Here is a 21,732-nt window from a genome sequence, read left to right as displayed (position 1 = left end):
ACCGCACATCATTCTGGACCTAATTCAGTACTCTGTGCCAAATTTCGAGCAAATCGAGATATATATAGGGACTTTGGTGCCTATATCGAACGAAAATATATATGGGAGCTATATCTAAATCTGAACCGATTTTCTTCTATTTCGTCCTTGGGCCAAACAAATGGGCTGTGCCAAATTTCATCCAAATCGGATCATAAATGCGACCTGTACTTTGCTCACAAAAATACATGGACGGACTGACAGAGGGATATGCATAAATCGACTCAGAATGTGATTCTATGCATATTCTCAAAAGGAACTACTAAATAAGAGGCCTTCTTGAGGCCCCTTTTTAACCTTGTCTCCTCTACACTCTCTGTGCTGTCTGTTAGTATTTATTATTTCCCCATTAAGGTAACATCAATTGCTTCCCATGAATTTAGGTCACACATACAAGCATTCATATACCCACACACATACACCTATATATTTTTTATATATTTATTATGAAAGTTAATATAAGTAATATATGAATAACATCTCTTCTTCTTTTATTTCTTTGCAGGTAATATAAAAATCTTTTTCGAACTGAGAATAAGGAATTGAGGGTAAGATGATATTTTTTTAAATATATTTGCTTTGAAGAAATATTTTTATTTACTTCCCACACACACACATACATACACCTTGTGGGAAATTATATAATTTAATTTTTTTAATTTTTGTTTTTCACTTTAAAAACTTCAACGACTTCCCCCTCTTCTTGACAACTCTGGCCTCTACATGACCCGACAGCAAATGGAATTTTTCCGAGAACATATTCATGGTGGCCGAAAATGTCATTTCCGGGGTAATGGGTGGAAAATAATCGGGATTGAGGGCAAAATATTTTACGGTGTAATTGAAGTTCTAAAAATTCCCAAAAAAAATTGAATTAAAAAAATTCAAAAATTGTCTCCACATTAACCCCTTACCGCCTTTAGAGGACACCCAGCAAAATTACCACTTCCTCTCAACTTCTTAATAATCGATTCTACAATGGGATTTGGCGCCTTATACGTAGCCAAATGACAACCATCGGCACGAAATTTCAACAGATCTCGGGATACATTTGTAACATTATTATTATTCGTTGTCATCGTTGGCATTTGTATGCGGAATTCTAGCATCATTTTCGTAATATTCCTCTTGAAGACACAATAGCCACTCAAATAATTGCCACGATTACGTGACTCATTGCGCAAGGGGCAACCAAATGCCTCTACATATTCCCGATTTAAGGCTGAACAATTTGAGCGAATAAAGAGGATATCGAAATTGCGCTAGGGGGTGGTCAAGAAATATTTTAAATAAAAAAAATTAAATAAAATTTAAGAACACCTACCACAGCCTGGCCTATTTGCAGCCACATTATCAGCAGTAGCCAGAGATTTTTAAAATTGAAATTGTTATCCATATTCCAATTGTTATAGAAACAAATTTGAATATTTTTGACTGATATTCTTGGTTGGGGATTTTCCTTGGAACTACCCGAAGTGGTGATTGTGCAACCGTAACTATTTTTTTATACTGGTTTGGCTTGATTATTTTATAATTATTTAATTTTCGTTAATGATTTTTTCGACGCGTCGACAAATTATGTCAGATATTAGAAAATAATTTGTATTTATTTGATGATTGTCAAAAAATATTAACCTTCAAGAGGCCATCCTAATTTATTTTTAAAAAGTATTGCCTAGGTTGGCAACTCTAAAATTATTTTTTGGTTGGCAACCTAAAAAATATTCTTTAAAAAATCCACGCCTTGGTTGGCAACCTAAAAAATATTCTTTAAAAAATCCACGCCTTGGTTGGCAACCTAAAAAATATTCTTTAAAAAATCCACGCCTTGGTTGGCAACTCTAAAAGTATTCTTTAAAAAATCCACACCTTGGTTGGCAACTTAAAAATATATTTTTTTAAATCACCACCTTGGTTGGTGATTTGGTGATAGCCTTCGTAGGCTACTCTATAAACTACGCCTTGGTTGGCTATTCTATAATCTACGCCTTAGTTGGCAATAATCTACCCATTAGTTGGCAAAAATCCACGCCTTAGTTGGCTACTCCAATTTTTTTAAACTACTTTAACTCAAAAACTACTTTTTTTAAAATCCAAGTCTTGAATGGCTCCTTAAAGGGACCTTCGTATAGACCTCTACACATTCAGAGATGTCTGTTATTATTTATTTTTTTATTTCTTTGCAGGTAATATGCAATTCTTTTTTTTAACTAAAATTCCACACACCTGCATACACCTTGTGAAAATTCTATATTTATTTCACTATGAAAACTTCAAAGACTTCCTCTTCTTTTTGATAACTCTGGCCTCAATTTGGCTCGAAATCAACTGAAGCTTCTCCGTAAACATATTCAAGGTAGCCGAAAATGTCATTTCCGGGGTAATGGGTGGAAAATAGTCCGGGTTGAGGGCAAAATATTTCACGGTGTAGGTGAAGTTCTGGAAAATTAAACAAATAAATAATTAGAAAAAATAATTAAAAAAATTCCAAAAATAATTTTTTGTGGACCTCACCGCCTTTAGTGGACACCCAGCAAAATTTCCACTTCCTATCAATTTCTTGATAATCGATTCGACAATAGGGTTTGGCGCCTTATACGTCGCCAAATGACAACCATCGACACGAAATTTCAGCATATCTCTGGCAAAATTGCTAATATTATTGCTATTATTTATTGTTGGCATTTGTATACGAAATTCCAGCATCATTTTGTTGATTTCCTTTTTGAGGACAACAAAGCCGCTCAAATAATTGCCACGATTACGTGACTCATTGCGTAGAGGGCAACCAAAGTCTTCGACATATTCGTGATTTAGCACAGAGCAATTGGCCCGTATAAAGAGTATATCAAAATTGCGCTAGAGGGGGAGGAAGGAAGATTTCATAAAGTAAAAAAAAATATATTAAAAAAAAAATCGGAAAACCTACCACAGCCTGTCCTGCATGCAGCCATATTATCAGCATTAGCCAGAGATTTTTGAAATTGAAATTGTACACCATGTTTAATATTTTTTTAGTTATTTTATTGATGTTCTTTGTTTGGAAAATTCCTCATAACTATCCGAAGAGATTATAGTGCGGATCTGCAACTATTTTTTTCATTCGGGTTTGGCTTAATTATTTAATTTTGATTCATTATTTTATTCGCTGACCACAAATTATGCCAACAATTAAAAAACTATTTGCATTTAGTTGATGAACTATTAAAAAAATTAAAAACTATTAAAAAACTATCAACCTTCAAGAGACCCTTATAATTTAATCACTAAAAAAATCATTGCCTAGGCTGGCAATTCCAAATATATATATATATATAAATCCACGCCTTGGTTGGCTACTCAAATATATATATATATATAAATCTACGCCTTGGTTGGCTACTCCATAATCTACGCCTTGGTAGGTAATAAACTACACCTTGGTTGGCTACTCTATAATCTACGCCTTGGTAGGTAATAAACTACACCTTGGTTGGCTACTCTATAATCTACGCCTTGGTTGGCTACTCTATAATCTACGCCTTGGTTGGCTACTCCATAATCTACGCCTTGGTAGGTAATAAACTACACCTTGGTTGGCTACTCTATAATCTACGCCTTGGTTGGTTACTCTATAATCTACGCCTTGGTTGGCTACTCTATAATCTACGCCTTGGTTGGCTACTCTATAATCTACACCTTGGTTGGCTACTCTATAATCTACGCCTTGGTTGGCTACTCTATAATCTACGCCTCGGTTAGCTACTCTATAATCTACACCTTAGTTGGTAATAAACTACACCTTGGTTGGCTACTCTATAATCTACGCCTTGGTTGGTTACTCTATAATCTACGCCTTGGTTGGCTACTCTATAATCTACGCCTTGGTTGGCTACTCTATAATCTACGTCTTGGTTGGCTACTCTATATTCTACGCCTTGGTTGGCTACTCTATAATCTATGCCTTAGTTGGCTACTCTATAATCTACGTCTTGGTTGGCTACTCTATAATCTACGCCTTGGTTGGCTACTCTATAATCTATGCCTTAGTTGGCTACTCTATAATCTACGCCTTGGTTGGCTACTCTATAATCTATGCCTTAGTTGGCTACTTTGTAATCTACGCCTTGGTTGGCTACTATATAATCTACGCCTTGGTTGGCTACTCTATAATCTACGCCTTAGTTGGCTACTCTATAATTTACGCCTTGCTTGGTTACTCTATAATCTATGCCTTAGTTGGCTACTCTATAATCTACGCCTTGCTTGGTTACTCTATAATCTACGCCTTGGTTGGCTACTCTATAATCTATGCCTTAGTTGGCTACTCTATAATCTACGCCTTGGTTGGCTACTCTATAATCTATGCCTTAGTTGGCTACTCTATAATCTGCGCCTTAGTTGGCTACTCTATAATCTATGCCTCGGTTGGCTACTATATAATCTACGCCTTGGTTGGCTACTCTATAATCTACGTCTTGGTTGGCTACTTTATAATCTACGCCTTAGTTGGTAATAAACTACACCTTGGTTGGCTACTCTATAATCTACGCCTTGGTTGGTTACTCTATAATCTACGCCTTGGTTGGTTACTCTATAATCTACGCCTTGGTTGGCTACTCTATAATCTACGCCTTATTTGGTAATAAACTACGCCTTGGTTGGCTACTCTATAATCTACGCCTTATTTGGTAATAAACTACGCCTTGGTTGGCTACTCTATAATCTACGCCTTATTTGGTAATAAACTACGCCTTGGTTGGCTACTCTATAATCTACGCCTTATTTGGTAATAAACTACGCCTTGGTTGGCTACTCTATAATCTACGCCTTAGTTGGTAATAAACTACGCCTTGGTTGGCTACTCAAAACTATATATATAAAAAACCCACGCCTGGGTTGTCAACTAAAAATTTATGTTTTAAATAAATCCACGCCTGGGTTGGCAACTCAAAATTTATGTTTTAAATAAATCCACGCCTGGGTTGGCAACTCAAAATTTATGTTTTAAATAAATCCACGCCTGGGTTGGCAACTCAAAATTTATGTTTTAAATAAATCCACACCTTGGTGGTCAACCGGTTTGGTTGGCTACTCAAAAAATATTTTTTAAAAAAATTTTTTTTAAATATCATAGACGCAGATTTTTTTTAATATTTTAAAATTTTTGACTTAGTCCAGTTTACCAGAGAAACCACTAGACCATGATTTGGCCTGGAAATAAAAAAATTCATGGACATCATTATTTTATTATTTGATTTTTATTTTGTTTTATTTTTAATTACTTTACGTAGAAAATAAAACAAAAACAACAACATCAAACCATAGGTTTCCGAACCATAACTGTTGCCGAAATGTGTTTTGTTTTTCGGAGATTTATTGTTGTTGTTGCTGTTAATGTTTGTTGTTGTAGACATAATTTCCTGTAATTTTGAGACCCGGTCATGTTTTACACTTTGTTCAACATGAATGATATGCCAAAAAATAGACAGCGATCTGTAAGGGGTCGGCTTGGCTGTTCGTGTAGCCACAAAGAACAGCAGCAGCAACAACAACAAGAATTGTTTCTTCTTGTTGTTGTTAGGTAATTCAAATGAATTTCGAATTTTTGTTTATTGTTAAATGCTACAACAAAATTCAAATAAAATTCCAAAAAATCGACAACAACAACAACAACATGAGGCATTTTTGTCAGGTTGGCTTTTAGAGAGACGCACACGTTTGGCTAGCTAGCGGAGTTTGGTTCAAATGCTCTGATTTTTTGCTCTGTCAGGGGGAGGGATGGGGGGACGGTGATTTCCAAAAATTACAACGAAATTAAAAAAAAAACGTGAGTGAAGAGAAAAAATTACCAGGAAAAATTCAAAAGCGAACAAAAACAACAACAATAAAATTATGAAAATAAGAAATAAATTGTAAGACGAATTTTTTTGAAAATAATTTTTAACAGCCAAACCAAGGCTTGATTTTTCTAAACAATATGAATTTTAATAGCCAACCTGGGTTTAGATTTACAAAAATCAAGCTGTCAACATAGACGTGGATTAAAAAAATATGTTTTTTTGACGTAGCCAATTTAGAGGTGGATTAAAAAAAAAAACTAGTAGCCAACCTAGACGTGATTTTAAAAAATTTAAATTTTTTTTAGTAGCTAACCTAGGCATTAATTTTTTAACAAAAAATATTTTTCAAAGTAGCCAACCTAGGCGTGGATTAAAAAAATATTTTCTTAAGGTAGCCAAACCAAGCGTGGACTTAAAAAAATTTTCAAGTAGGGTTTTTTCCAGGATTTGGCGCAGAATGAAAATCTGGTCAATGGGGGATTTGCCAGGTACGAAGCCGCATTGGTATGGTCCAATAATGTCATTGAGCATTGGCTTCAATCGTTCACACAGCACACTGGATAGCATTTTATATGCGATGGGAAGAAGGATAATTCCTCTATAATTGGTACATATCGTCGTGTCTCCTTTTTTCTTGCACGGTACATAGGATGCTGAGGTTCCAATCGTTGTCGGATTTTTCTTCATGAATGCTGAATTTTCCGACGGTAGGACCAAAAATATTTTCCCTTTCCGAATTTTTGCATTAAAATCACCTAGCAGAATTTTAATGTCATGGCCAGGGCAACGATCATATGCTGTTTCTAGGCGCTCAGAAAATATGTCTTTGGTCTGCTCATCTTTGTCTTCGGCCGCAAATAAGACTGATGTAGAATAACTTCGCTTTTATGCTGATTATAGGAATTCACTCATCTACTGGAGTGAATCTGGAGACGAGGTCTTTTATTCTCCTGTTAACCATAAATCCGCAGTCAAATTCATGTCTCGTTTCATGGCAGCTATAATACAGGGCGTAATCGTCTGACTTACTTACGCTTGTCCCTTTCCATCGCATTTCCTTTTTTTTTTATAGTTCTTATGGGTGAACTTGTGGCATATGATAATAGCTACCCCAGGTGACACCGCAGCGAGGTCAGTGTCCACAGGTCAGTGCGAAGTCCAAGGTAAGCCTGGACTTCGCATTGTTAAAGCCAATCAGAGCCGTTGCTTGGTGTCTATCCCCTACGCCACCCTAGAAGCCAACCTGGATTTTTTTTCTAGTAGCCATTCAATGCGTGGATTAACAAAAATCAAGCTAATCTAGGTGTGGATTAAAAAAAATGTTTTCCAGTAGCCAACCTAGGCATGCATATAAAAAAATATTTTTTTCTAGGAACTAACCTAGGCGTGATTTTTTTAAAAAATATTTTTTCAAATAGTCAATTTTTTTAGTTATTATTTCTAATGGAAATCACGATAAAGCCTTTTCCCCTTTTCCGAATTTCTGCAAATTCGTTTTCTTTTCTTGTAATGAAGTTTGTTATTTTTCAATTTGTGCGAAAACCAAGAGAGGAATGTTAATTTAATTCACTGATATTGCCGGCAGCCAACCAGTCACTCAGTTAACCATGCAGCCACTCCCCTCCTATCCCCTGATAACCCCTTCACAGGACCATGGCCTTAAATAATGGCACAGATAGTGCTCTGCTCGGCCGTGTCCTGTCATAGATATGACAGTAAAAAGAAAAAGCGACAACTATTCGGACTTCAATTGAAATCGAGAAGAAGAAGGAGAAGTGGAAGAAAGAGAAGAATATAAAAATAAAGGAGAAGAAGACCGAAAGAGTAATGGTAAATGCCAGAAATGTAAATGTTTCAATAAAAATGGAATTATAGTGTCCTTAAGTGGACACATTAATAAAACAAAACAAAAAAAGGATTATTTAATTGATTGATACGAATGACTTCGATAATTGAAAGGTGATTAACGGTAGTGGGGAATGGGGGGAGGGATTTTTATTTAAATAACTAATAAAGTAGTTAAGGAAATAAAAATCAGTGAGCGGAGCCGTATAGTCGGACGTGGCCGACCCTATGATGCCCTATATAACTTCCACGGAAATATGACTTTCTGTGGTTATATATTTTGAGCTTGGGCAATATTTCGCGATATTTGCACCCTCTTGACCGCCTAGAGGTCAACAAATATTGCTAATATTCAGTGCAGCCCTTCTAAATACTTGCCCAGATTCCCTTCACCGTGGGTTGTGTTCTTCGTACTTATTCTTTGGCCCGATCCCCTTCTCCCTTATCCCTGTAAAAATTCGCGATGTTTGGGCCATAATTGCGGCCTCTGGAGCGACCAGAAAAACCGACAAAAATTTAGTATTTGGTCCATTTCATCCCCTAAATATTAACCGATCTTTCCCAAAAACAATAGGGGTTTTCATTGGTCAGAACCCATCCTACATGCAAAATTTCGTAAAGATTGGTCCATAACTGTGGCCTGTTTCGTGTTTACAAATTATAATGGGCAGACGGACGGTCGGACGGACACACATGTCTAGATCGACTCAGCTAGTCGAGATATGACGATCGGTATACTTAAAGATGGGTCTAGGACCAATATTTCGCGGCGTTAAAAAATCTTGGGGCTGCAGAAAGCTGTAATACCCTGACAACATAGTTGCGCTGATCGCTTTGAAATTTTCCATAAGGTTCCGGTTATGGTCAAGTATAACGCCTATAATTTTCGGCTATAATCAGATAATAATTGTGGGGTGAAATGTACCGAAAACATAATTTTTTTGTGTCGATAGACCACAATAATAAGGCGAACGTCATAACACTACCCACGGCGAAGAAAATCTGGACAAGTAAATGGAAGGGCTGTACAGAATATTAGTAATATTCGGAAAATATGTCAATGCAAGAAATAGGTGCTGTTGACCTCTATTCTGGCAAAAGGGTGCAACTATCAGGAAATATTGCCCACGCTCGGAATAAACATCTGAAAAAAGTTAGAGTTCCGTGGTAGTTATGTAGGGTATCGTATGGTTGGCCCCATCCGACTATACTGCTCCGCTCACTGGTTTTACTTATATGTACGAAAAGTACTAAATCGTACTATATAATTGGTACAATTTGAATTTGGCTGAACCGATAGAGCGGGAACAATGAAACAATTGGAGTCAGGATCATTGTAGAGGTGTAGGATTAGGGTCAGGATTTAGTTTAAGAAATTTATACTTATGGGTACACTAAATGGTACTAAATTTGGTACAATTTGAATTTTTGGGTGAACCAATAGAACTAGAATCATGACATTTGTAGTCAGGATCACTTGTAGGATTGGGGTATGTAGGAAGATTTTGAAAATGGTACTACTGTGTACTACATGTGGTACATTTTGAATTGTGGGCCAACCGATAAAGTTGGAATCCTGAAACTCGGAATTATGATTACTGTGAGGGTGTAGGATTGGGGTATGTAGGAAGTTTTGGAAATTGGTACTACTGTGTACTAAATTTGGTACAATTTGGTATTGTGGGTCAACCGATAAAGTTGGAATCCTGAAACTTGGATTTAGGATCACTGTTGAGGTGTAAGATTGAGATATGTAAGGATTTTTAGAAATTTGTACTAAATTTGGTACAATTTGAAGTGTGGGTGAACCGATTGAGTCGGAAGCCTGAAATTTTGATTAAGAATCACTGGGGTCGTGTTGGTTTGGCTTACGTTAGGAGTTTTGGAAATTAATACTAATGTGTACTAAATTTGGTACAATTTAAATTGTGGGTGAACCGATAGAGTTGGAATCCTGAAACTTGGATTTAGGATCACTGTGGGAGTGTAGGTTTGGGGTAGGAAGGAGGTTTTGGAAATACGTACTACTGTGTACTAAATTTGGTACAATTTAAATTGTGGGTGAACCAATAGAGGTGGAATACTGAAACTCGGATTTAGAATCACTGTGGGGGTGTTGGATTGGGGTATGTAGGAGTAGTTTTGGAAATTGGTACTACTGTGTACTAAATTTGGTACAATTTAAATTGTGGGTGAAGCGATAGAGTTGAAAGCCTGAAATTTTGATTTAGCATCACTGTGGGAGTGAAGGTTTGGGTTAAGTAGGACCTTTTGGAAATTCGTACTATTGTGTACTAAATTTGGTACATTTTGAATTGTGGGTGAAGCGATAAAATTGGAATCCTGAAAATTTGATTTAGGATTACTGTGAGTGTGTAGGATTGGGGTATGTAGGAATGTAGAGGATTTTTTAGTAGTCAATTAAGGCTTTTAAGTAGCCAACCAAGGCTTGGATTTAAAAAAAAAAATATTTTTTGAGTAACCAACCAAGGCGTGGATTTTTTCGTAGCCAACCATGGCTTGGACTAAAAAAAAAATATTTTTTAAGTAGTCAACCAAGGCGTGGAATTTTTAGTAGCCAACCAATACTTGGATTTTTTATAAAAAAGTAGCCAACCACGGCGTGGATTTTTTTAAAACATTTTTTACAAAATATTTTTTAGTAGCCAACCAAAGGCGTGGATATAAAAAATTTTGCCATTTTCTAAACTTTTTTCATAGAAATGTTTATTCAGCAAAATTTTTCTTCTTTAAAAATTATCAATTCAGCTAAGTTTTTGTCTTTACTAAAAATTATTTCAACTTATAAAATAACTATTTTTTTGTTGAATTTATCCAAACTTCTGCCAGTCTCATGAAAAAAAAAACAAAATCTGCTGATCCACATATTCCGCTTGCGGTTTCTCAGATTCGCACAACGCGCTGCACCACCACTAAACAATTATGTCAACTAAACAAAAAAACAACAGCAACAACAACAGCGAGAACAACAAAACCGAAATATATCTCAGCAATTTTTTTTTGTATGACTGCTTTTGATACGTCAATGGACTTTGCGTGGACTTTGGACCTCTTGTCAAGCACCTGCTAATTATGGTAAATGGGTACAGCAACGTAAATTGACAACAACAACAATAACAGCAACAAACAATAACAACTATTTTTAGCAGCTAGTAAATAGAAATAAATATTTCGATAAGAGAAAAAAATTGAAACCCCTAAATAAAGGGCATATTCATATCGGTTAACGGGGATATAGTGGAACCGATGCCCCAAGGCAGCCGCTGTCCCATCTGTGCCATATGCTTTCCATTCTAAGTCCACGCCACAAATAAATCACCGGCATTTTTTTTTTCTTGAAATTTAACAGCTACCGTTTTTTTATTCTGCATTCTTCTGTGATACCCGAACCCGAAACGAAATCGGAACGGTAAATAAATCAAATCATTGAACCATTATCAAATATTGAAAACCCGCTGATATTGCCCCAACAACAGACTGCAATAAATTATCAAATGAAATACAATGTGAAAACACACACTTTTGTTGTTGCTGTTGGTAGTACTGGAAACGTCACTTATTGCTTCACCTTGACGAAATAGTGGCCAAGGGCATAGTGACAGCTGGCATGCACTTGGGAAATACCCTACATTCTTTCAACGGATGATTATCTTATCTGTAATTCCCGAAAGCAGATAACTAAGCATTTTATTTTATAAAAAAATTAAATAATTCACATTAAATAAAAATAAAAACGGAAAAAATTAAGATTTTCTCTATTTTTTGAATAAAAAAAGCAGCTGAATTAAGTTTTTCTAATGGAAAACATAGCTAAAATGAATGATTTTTGGCATAAAAACTTAGCTGAATTAAATTTCCCACAAGAAAAACTTAGCCGAATTAAGTTTTCAGTGGAAAAATTTAGCTGAATTTAGTTTAACAATGGAAAATCGAAGCTGAATTTAGTTTAACAATGGAAAATCGTAGTTGAATTAAGTTCAACGATGGAAAATCGTAGCTGAATTAAATTCATCGATAGAAAATCGTAGCTGAATTACGTTTTTCTATACAAAAAACCTTGCTGAATTGAAATTCGTATGGATAAACTTAGCTGCATTGAGTTTTTCTAAAGTTAAACATAGCAGAACTGAGTTTTTCGGCATAAAAACTTAGCTGAATTAAATTTCCCACAAGAAAAACTTAGCTGAATTAAGTTCAACGATGGAAATCGTAGCTGAATTAAGTTCAACGATGGAAAATCGTAGCTGAATTAAGTTCAACGATGGAAAATCGTAGCTGAATTAAGTTTAACGATGGGAAATCGTAGCTGAATTACGTTTTTCTATACAAAAAACCTTGCTGAATTGAATATTTGTACGGGTAAACGTGGTTGAATTAAGTTTTTCTAAAGTAAAACATACCTGAAATGAGTTTTTCGGCATAAACATTTAGCTGAATTAAATTTCTCAGAAGAAAAACTTAGCTGAAATTATTATTTCTATAAAAATTAAGTTTTCAGAGGAAAAACTTTGCTGAATTAAGTTTAACCATGGAAAATCGTAGCTGCATTACGTTTTTCTATACAAAAAAACTTGCTGAATTGAATATTTCTAGAAATAAACTTAGCTGAATGTAGTTTTTCTACTTTACACATTGCTGAGTTGATTTTTCACACTAAAAAACTTTACCTTATTTATGTATTTTAATAGAAAAGTGTAGCTGAATTTGGCTTTTCTAAAAAACCCTCTGCTGAATTGATGTTTTTATATCGAAACAATTCACTGACTGCAATATTTTTGAAACAAGTTGTGCTGAATGCAACTTTTCCAAAGCAAATCTTGAAGCTGAATTGAATTTTTTACTGTAAAACATCGCTGAATTGAGTTTTTCTGTTGAAAAACTTTGCTGAATTGAGTTTTCTTGTTGAAAAATTTTGCTGAATTGAGTTTTCTTGTTCAAAACCTTTGCTGAATTGAAATTTTCTATATAAAACTTTGGTGTATTGACTTTTTCTGTTGAAAACATTGCTGAATTGAGATTTTCGTTGACAAATTTTGCTGTATTGGGATTTTTTGATAAAAAAAAAAAACTAAGCTGAATTGAGTTTCTCTGTTGAAAAAATGTTGCTGAATTAAATTTTTCTCTTGAATAATTTTGCTGAATTGAGTTTTTATGTTGAAACATGTTCCTGAATTCCATTTTTTATAGAAAAAATAGCTGAATTAAGTTTTTCTGTAGAAAAACTTAGCTGAATTACGTTTTTCTATATAAAAACTGAGCTGAATTACGTTTTTCTATAGAAAAACTTAGCTGAATTACGTTTTTCTCAGGAAAAACTTAGCTGAGTTGAGTTCTTCCATTATAACACGTTGCTGAATTTGGTAAATTAATAGAAAAATTTAGCAGAATTGAAAAATCTGAATTGATTTTTCTTAAATTTTTATTTTTATCAACTATCCCTACATTTTTTCTGTACAAATATTTGCTGAATTCCCTTTTACTTTTTCTTTACAATCGAAGCCTCCGCCGTGGCTGAAATCAAATGGATTTTCCCCGTAAACAAATTGAACGTGGCCGAGATATTCATTTCGGGAGTAAAGCCTGGGAAAAAATCCGGATTAAGGGCAAAACGATTGATACTGTAATTGACGTCCTAAAGAGGAAGAGAGAGAGAGAGAGAGAGATAAATACTCTCTTTAAAATCTTTATCCCACAACCCTTACCTTTTTCAGCGGACACTCTTTGGGAAAATTCCCCGCCTGCTGGATGGTCCTCAGAATTGCCGTTATCACTGGATTACGACTAAGACTGGAGTTTCTCGACAGGGCACATCCATTGGCACGAAATTTCCATAAATCCACGTCCTTATTACCCGGCATAAAGACCCGCAGATCCATAGTCAACTTTTCAATATCCTTCGAGAATCGAAGTTGAACTACCAGGAAGTTACCACGATTTTTCGGCAACACTTCAATGGGGCAACGGAAATGGGTCACATGGCTGGGAGCCATGTTGGTACAATTTGTCCGGGTCCAGAAAATGTTAAAGGGGCGCTAGGAAAGTCGAATATAAAGTTTCAGAATTTTTGGAGGAAAATGGGGGTTTTCTTACCAATGAAAGAATATTTTCTACAAATATGAAAATTATTAAAATCAACCAAATTGCCTTTCGGTCCAACATCGTTACTGGAGGTGTGTTACTTCTTTGGGCCTTGTTTGCAAATTAAGAACTTCTTATGTCAGCACAGTGCCAAATATATTTGACCAGTGACCTGATTTTAGTTCGGCTTTTGTTTATTTGTTTGTCAACAGGGGGTTAATTAATTTTTAATTGATCCCAATAACAACATCAAATCGGAAAAACAAAATAATTAGTTCGGAACTTCTATGCTGCATGCATTAAGTAATTTATTTATAGAATGATGCAATGGACGATCCGGAGGTACACACGACCTGATATTTTTAATCAGCAATTAGAAACCTTTGCTTTTGATCAATTTTTGGATTGAATAAACTTCAACAATATTTTTTCATAAAAAACTAATTTGCTGAATACATTTTTTTTCTATAGAAAACATTGCTGAATTAAATATTTTATATAAAAACCCTGCTGAATTAAAATTTCCCAAAACAAAAACTTTGCTGAATTGAGTTTTTCCGCAGAAAAACTTTGCTGAATTAAATGTTTTGGAAACAAATCTTGCTGAATACAAATTTAGTAAACTTTAAATTTTCCACAACAAAAACTTTGCTGAATTGAATTTTTCTCCAGAAAAAATTTGCTGAATTGAGATTTTCTTTAACAATCTTAGCTGAATATAGTTAATGTTTGAACAAATATAGCAAATATTGGGACATTCCACAAAAAAACTTTGCTGAATTGAGTTTTTCCACAAAAAAAAAATTACTGAGTTGATACTTTCAACGAAAATTCCAGCTGAATATAATTTCTCTTTAAACAAATCATGCTAAATTAAGGTTTTCCACCACAAAAACTTTGCTGAATTGAGATTTTTTCTACAATTCTTGCTGAATATAATATAATATTGTACAAACATAGTCAAACTAATATTTGCGACGAAAAAATTTGCTAAATTGGGGTTTTCTATAGACAAACTTTGCTGAATTGAGTTTTATTTATTGAAAAACTTTGCTGAATTGAAATTTTCATTGAAAATTCTAGCTGAATATAATTTTTCTTTGAACAAACCACACTGTAAGGAGGTTTTCCAGAAATAAACTTTGCTGAATAAAGTTTTTCTATAAGAAAACCTAGCTGAATTGACTTTTTGCGTTGGAACAAATAACCGAATTCGGTTTGTCTATAAAAATAACTTAACTGAATGTCATCAAATTTCTTTTTTTTAACAAAAACATTAGCTGAATTGGGATTTCATATGTTATTCTACAGAAAGAAATCGTTAAATTAAATTTTATTTTGATTGAACTCCGCTGAATTGAATACTGCTTTAGAAAATCATAGCTGAATTATGTTTTTCCATGAGAAAACTTAGCTGAATTGAGTTTTTCCGTTAGATAACATAGCAGAATTGATTTTTTCCATGAGAAATCGTAGCTGAATTGATTATTTCCATGAGACATTTAGCTGAATTGAATTTTTCCATTAGAAAACTTAGCTGAATTAAGTTTTTCCATTAGAAAACTTAGCTGAATTAAGTTTTCCGTGAGAAAACTTAGCTGAATTGATGTTTTCCATGGGAAAACATAGCTGAATTGAGTTTCTCTCTAACCAAATTGTTATCGACTACGTTTTACAATAGAAAATCTGTGCTGAATCAAGTTTAACTATGGAAAACCTTTGCTGAATTAAGTTGTTTCATAGAAAAATTACATGGAATTTCGGTTTTTAATAAAAAGAAAACCCTAGCTGAATTAGGATTTCCAAACTCTACCCTATAAAAGTTAGCTTAATTAAATTTTATTTTCATTGAACTTCCCTGAATTATATTTTTCTTTAGAAATTCATAGCTGAATTGTGTTTTTCTATAAGAAAACTTAGCTGAATTGAGTTTTTCCATGATATAGCTTAGCTGAATTGAGTTTTCCTTTAGATTTCTAAAATAATTTTTTAGAGATCTGAGTTTTTAATAATTTTTAAAGCTTGCTCTCAATAGAATACCCTTGTGCCATTTGTGATGTCATTATGACTCTTTAAGGGTAGCTGTCGTTGTTTTTGTTGTTGGCAGTGTCGTTCATTCTTGATTTTTTTTCTCTAAGTGATTTATATACCCAATGATGACAAGTCTCGGCACAAAATAATGTTGACTCTGCTACTGATTCCACTGCTGCTGCCATTCTTGGTTAGAAGAGATCCCAGCAAACAACCTTTGGCTAGAAGGAAGGTACACACAACAAGAAGCTAGGCTAACAGCCTGCCAGCGAACTAACCAACCAACCAACCAGCTAAGCCAACAATATCACACGTTTTTTGGCAAAGCTTTGCTTTTTCGTGGATACCTACCTCTGCCCCTCCAGTACTTCTCTAACTAGGCCTTTGTGATTTGAAGGAAAGGAAAAAAATCGAAATAATAAAAAAAAACGCAGCCAAACATTTCAAAAGAAAAATTTAATTGGCCTTTTTAAAATGTTAGATATCGCATAATTGACAGTTCGTTCAAAACGTTCGATAGTCGTTACAATAACAACAACGACAACGAACAGCGAATAAAAAATAAAATAAAAAAACTGCCAGACAGCCATAAACTGTTATCCGAAAAGTGTTTCTTTGTTATGGCGTATTTTTTTATTTCTCTCGCTTTTTTTGAAATTCGTTTCTTCCTCCTTAAGGTGTAGGGTATTTAAAAATTTGCCGAAAAATGTGTTATAGATCTCCTGGTTAAGATACGGCCACAATGAGGCTGTTGGACATAATTTAGTTTGTTGTTGTCGCTTGTTTGGCATTTTTACTACAAAAAAAAACCCGCTTTCAAATCTTTGACAACTGAATAAACCTTAAACTGAAGTGATAAAAATCTGAACTTTTTTGTTAATTTCACGATGTTGGGCTGATTTGGTTCGAAGTTAACTTCTTTTTGGTTTGATGTATTTGCCAATCTCTTGTCGTAATTGTGTTAACTGGTATTGTTTATGTGGTGTTTAAAAGGTTTGGGCCTTTACTGACTTTTTCTATGAAAAAAAAACTTTGGAAACATAATTCAGCTAAGTTTTTCTATGCGGAACCCTATATTCCAAGACTTTTTCTACGAATTCGCTTAATTCAGCAAAGGTTTTTCATAGTTGAACATAATTCGGCGCATGTTTTATATATTAAAAAAAATTTCCCAACATGTTTTCTTAAGAAAAACTCAATTCAGCTAAGTTTTTTCATGGAAAACATCAATTTAGCTAAGTTATCTCACGGAAAAACTCAATGTTGCTAAGTTTTCTCACGAAAAATATTAATTTAGCAAGGATTTCTCATCGACTTTTTTCTGTAGAATATCGTGCAAATAGAAGGATATATATGGACTATGGTGCACAATTTACATTAAATCGGACGAAACTGTATATAGGAGCTATATATAAATCTAAACCGATCTCCACGAAACTTGGCAGACATCAATCTAGGCTCAATTCAGTACGTTATGCCAAATTTCGTGCAAACCGAAAGATATAGATGGACTTTGCTGCACCATTTACATAAAATCGGACGAAACTATATATGGGAGCTATATCTAAATCTGAACCGATTTTCACGAAATTTGGCAGACATCATTCTAGGCTCAATTTAGTACATTATGCCAAATTTCGTGCAAATCGAAAGATATACAGGGTCTTTGGTGCACCAATTACCTAAAATCGGACGAAAATATATTTGGGAGATATATCTAAATCTGAACCGATTTTCACGAAACTTGGCAGACAACTTTCTTGACCTTATTCATTACGCTGTGCCAAACTTCGTGCAAATCGAAAGATATTTAGGGACTTTGGTGAACCATTTACCTTAAATCGGACGAACATATATATGGGAGCTATATCTAAATCTGAACCGATTTTCACGAAACTTAGCACAGATCATTCTAGTCTTAATTCAGAACTCTGTGCCAAATTTCGTGCAAATCGAATGATATATAGGGACTTTGGTTGCACCACTTACCTTAAATCGGACGAAAATATATATGGGAGCTATATCTAAATCTGATCCGATTTTCAGGAAACTTAACACACATCGTTCTGGTCCCAATTCAGAACTTAATGCCAAATTTCATGCAAATCGAATGATATATAGGGACTTTGATGTCCCATTTACCTTAAATTGGACGTAACTATATACGGGAGCTATATCTAAATCTGAACCGATTTCCACGAAACTTAGCACAGATCATTCTACACTTTACTTAGTGCGTTGTGCCAAATTTCGTGCAAATCGAAATATATATAGGGGCTTTGGTGCACCATTTACATAAAATCGGACGAAACTATATATGGGAGCTATATTTAAATCTGAACCGATTTTCACGAAATTTGGCAGACATAATTCTAGGCTCAATTCAGTACGCTGTGCCAAAACTCGTGCAAATGAAAAGATTTCCAGGGATTTTGGTGCACCACTTACCTACAATCGGACGAAGATATATAAGGGAGCTATATCTAAATCTGAACCGATTTTCACGAAACTTGGCACACATGATTCTGGGCTCAATTCAGTACGATATGGCAAATGTCGTGCCAGTCGAAAAATATATTCGGACTTTGGTACACCATTTGCCTTAAATCGGACGAAAATATATATGGGAGCTATATCTAAATCTAAGCCGATTTTTCCCAATTTCAATAGGGTTCGTCCTTGGGCCAAATAAATGAGCTGTGCCAAATTACATCCAAATGGGATCATAAATGCGACTTGCACTTTGTTTACAATTTAACATTGACAAACGGACGGACGGACATGCATAAATCGACTCAGAAAATGATTCTATGCATATTCTCAAAAGGAACCATGGGTCTATCATCAAAAAATCATTTAAAAAATCCACGCCTTGTATAATTCACGAAAAAAAAATATTTAAAAAATCTACACCTTCTATAGACATCGAAAAAATTTATTAAAAATCATTTTCCTCTTTTTCTTTCAGGTAATTTTTTGGTTCTAAATGTTATTGTAAGTACCGCAAATGTATTGAAATTTTAAATCTCCTCTATTTTAAATTCAAGTAGAATTTTTTTAATATACCCCACAATAAAAAAATAAATAGAATCCAAATGATTTATTTACCAATCATTTTGTTTACCATGGCTCAGCAATGTTTGCCTTCATTTAATTATGGTTAACCACCAGTGATTCGAACCATCTAATACAGACAACCAGCCAACCATTCATTCAGCCATCCAACCATTCAATCACTTCGTATCTCTCCATCTCTACCTGTCTCTCAAAATCTAATATTTTGTTGATTTTAGCCATTTGTCTTTGGCGTTGAAAATTGTCTGTCGTCTTAACACTTATTGGGCGCCATTTGTGAACGCCAAATTGTTTGGTTCAGCCATTAAAGCCGGACTTGAAAACAACGAAAAAAATTAGATGTGAATTTTTAATTTTTTTATTTATTTTTTGTGGTGTTCACTCAATATTTTTGTGGTTGTTGTTGTTCGATACTGCTGGTGTTTGATTTATTATGATTGTTGTTTAAAGAAACAATATGCAAATTAATTTAAAGAGCGCGTTTTTTTTTTGTTGAACAATACACAACATAATTGAGGAGTCTATGGTCGGGTTAATCCTCGCCGAGGAGGGTTAATTGAGGTGATTTTTTTGGGGATGCAATTAATTAATTAAATATAAAAATCAATTATAAAAAATTATTTTAAAAATCCACCCGAAAAAATTATCGACGCCTTCGATAGCTTCGGAAAAAAATTATTTAAAAAATCCACCCGAAAAAAATTATCGACGCCTTCGATAGCTTCGGAAAAAAAATTATTTAAAAAATCCACGCCCTCAGTAGGCCTTGAAAAAAAATTATTTAAAAAATCCACGCCCTCAGTAGGCCTTGAAAAAAAATTATTTAAAAAATCCACGCCCTCAGTAGGCCTTGAAAAAAAATTATTTAAAAAATCCACGCCCTCAGTAGGCCTTGAAAAAAAATTATTTAAAAAATCCACGCCCTCAGTAGGCCTTGAAAAAAAATTATTTAAAAAATCCACGCCTTCAGTAGGCCTTGAAAAAAAATTATTTAAAAAATCCACGCCTTCAGTAGGCCTTGAAAAAAATTATTTAAAAAATCCACGCCTTCAGTAGGCCTCGAAAAAAATTATTTAAAAAATCCACGCCTTATATAGGCCTCGAAAAAAATTATTTAAAAAATCCACGCCTTCAGTAGGCCTTGAAAAAAATTATTTAAAAAAATCCACGCCTTCAGTAGGCCTTGAAAAAAATTATTTAAAAAATCCACGCCTTCAGTAGGCCTTGAAAAAAATTATTTAAAAAATCCACGCCTTCAGTAGGCCTTGAAAAAAATTATTTAAAAAATCCACGCCTTCAGTAGGCCTTGAAAAAAATTATTTAAAACATCCACGCCTTCAGTAGGCCTTGAAAAAAATTATTTAAAAAATCCACGCCTTCAGTAGGCCTTGAAAAAAATTATTTAAAAAATCCAAGCCTTCAGTAGGCCTTGAAAAAAATTATTTAAAAAATCCACGCCTTCAGTAGGCCTTGAAAAAAAATTATTTAAAAAATCCACGCCTTCAGTAGGCCTTGAAAAAAAATTATTTAAAAAATCCACGCCTTCAGTAGGCCTTGAAAAAAATTATTTAAAAAATCCACGCCTCCAGTAGGCCTTGAAAAAAATTATTTAAAAAATCCACGCCTTCAGTAGGCCTTGAGAAAAATTATTTAAAAAATCCACGCCTTATATAGGCCTTGAAAAAATTATTTAAAAAATCCACGCCTTGTATAGCCTCCGAAAAAAAATTATTTAAAAAATCCACGCCTTGTATAGCCTCCGAAAAAAATTATTTAAAAAATCCACGCCTTGTATAGCCTCCGAAAAAAATTATTTAAAAAATCCACGCCTTGTATAGGTCTCGAAAAAAATTATTTAAAAGATCCACGCCTTGTATAGCCTCCGAAAATTTTTTTTTAAAAAATCCACGCCTTGTATAGCTCCGAAAAAATTATTTAAAAAATACACACCTTGTATAGCCTTCGAAAAAAATTCTTTAAAAAATCCACGCCTTGTATAGCCTCCGATAGGTCTAGAAAAAAATTATTTAAAAACTCCACGCCTTGTATAGCCTCCGATAGGTCTAGAAAAAAATTATTTAAAAACTCCACGCCTTGTATAGTAAAATATTTAAAAATCCATGACTTCTATAGTCTCCGAAGAAATCTATTAAAAAATCTGCAAATATCTCCAAGTAAACCTCAACAATTTGCTATTCCTTTCAAAAAAAAACTCACATTTATATTTTCATTCTTTCCATCCTTGACATTCCATCCATCGATCCCACCATCCAACTATTTATTTTCCGAAAAAAAAAAACAAAACCCATACACCAACATTGAACTAAAATTGCCAATATTTATTTTGTTTATAAATCACTTTATTAACTTCCTCTTGATATATTTACCAAATATATAAACAAAAGAATGAACAAAAAAACAACAACAATAACAAAAGAACAACAAAACCGATTCGATTGCATTGCACTGACTGAGTAGCTGGTTGGTTGCTTCGATGACTGACTACCCGACAGACACACTCAAAATGGGAAGAAGAGCAAAAGTCAGCACTTGAAACAACTTTATCTTCTTCAAACAATGAGTTCGCCGCCGCCATCCTTCCCTCTCAAACCCATAGCGATTGAGCTGTAGCAGCCCCATCGACATGACAGCACTTATGGCAATTTTTTCGATCAACAATATCAATGGTATCATAATCGAAATTATTATTGTTGTTGCATTTTTTCTGGTGGTGGCAATTATTGGAGGGTATTGAAAGAGGAATTTAAGGAACCTATAGAAGGCGTGGATTTTTTAAATAATTTTTTTCGTGACCTATAGA

General features: G+C 34.2%; 1 protein-coding gene across 1 annotated transcript; it reads right to left on the bottom strand.

The window, feature by feature from the left end:
• Positions 1-708: 708 nt before the first annotated feature.
• On the bottom strand, positions 709-1,390 carry LOC133321465 (uncharacterized). Its single transcript, XM_061530555.1, has 3 exons — positions 1,364-1,390; positions 954-1,301; positions 709-888 (listed from the first exon to the last, which is right to left on the bottom strand). The coding sequence occupies exons 1-3, from the start codon at positions 1,388-1,390 to the stop codon at positions 709-711; spliced, it is 555 nt and encodes a 184-aa protein (XP_061386539.1).
• Positions 1,391-21,732: the final 20,342 nt, after the last annotated feature.

Source organism: Musca vetustissima, unplaced genomic scaffold (assembly GCF_032173495.1).
Source record: "Musca vetustissima isolate MV318-11 ecotype Yass unplaced genomic scaffold, APGP_CSIRO_Mvet_v1 utg56351, whole genome shotgun sequence".
Taxonomy (NCBI): Eukaryota; Metazoa; Arthropoda; class Insecta; order Diptera; family Muscidae; genus Musca; species Musca vetustissima.
This window is presented reverse-complemented; position numbering and strand designations above follow the sequence as displayed.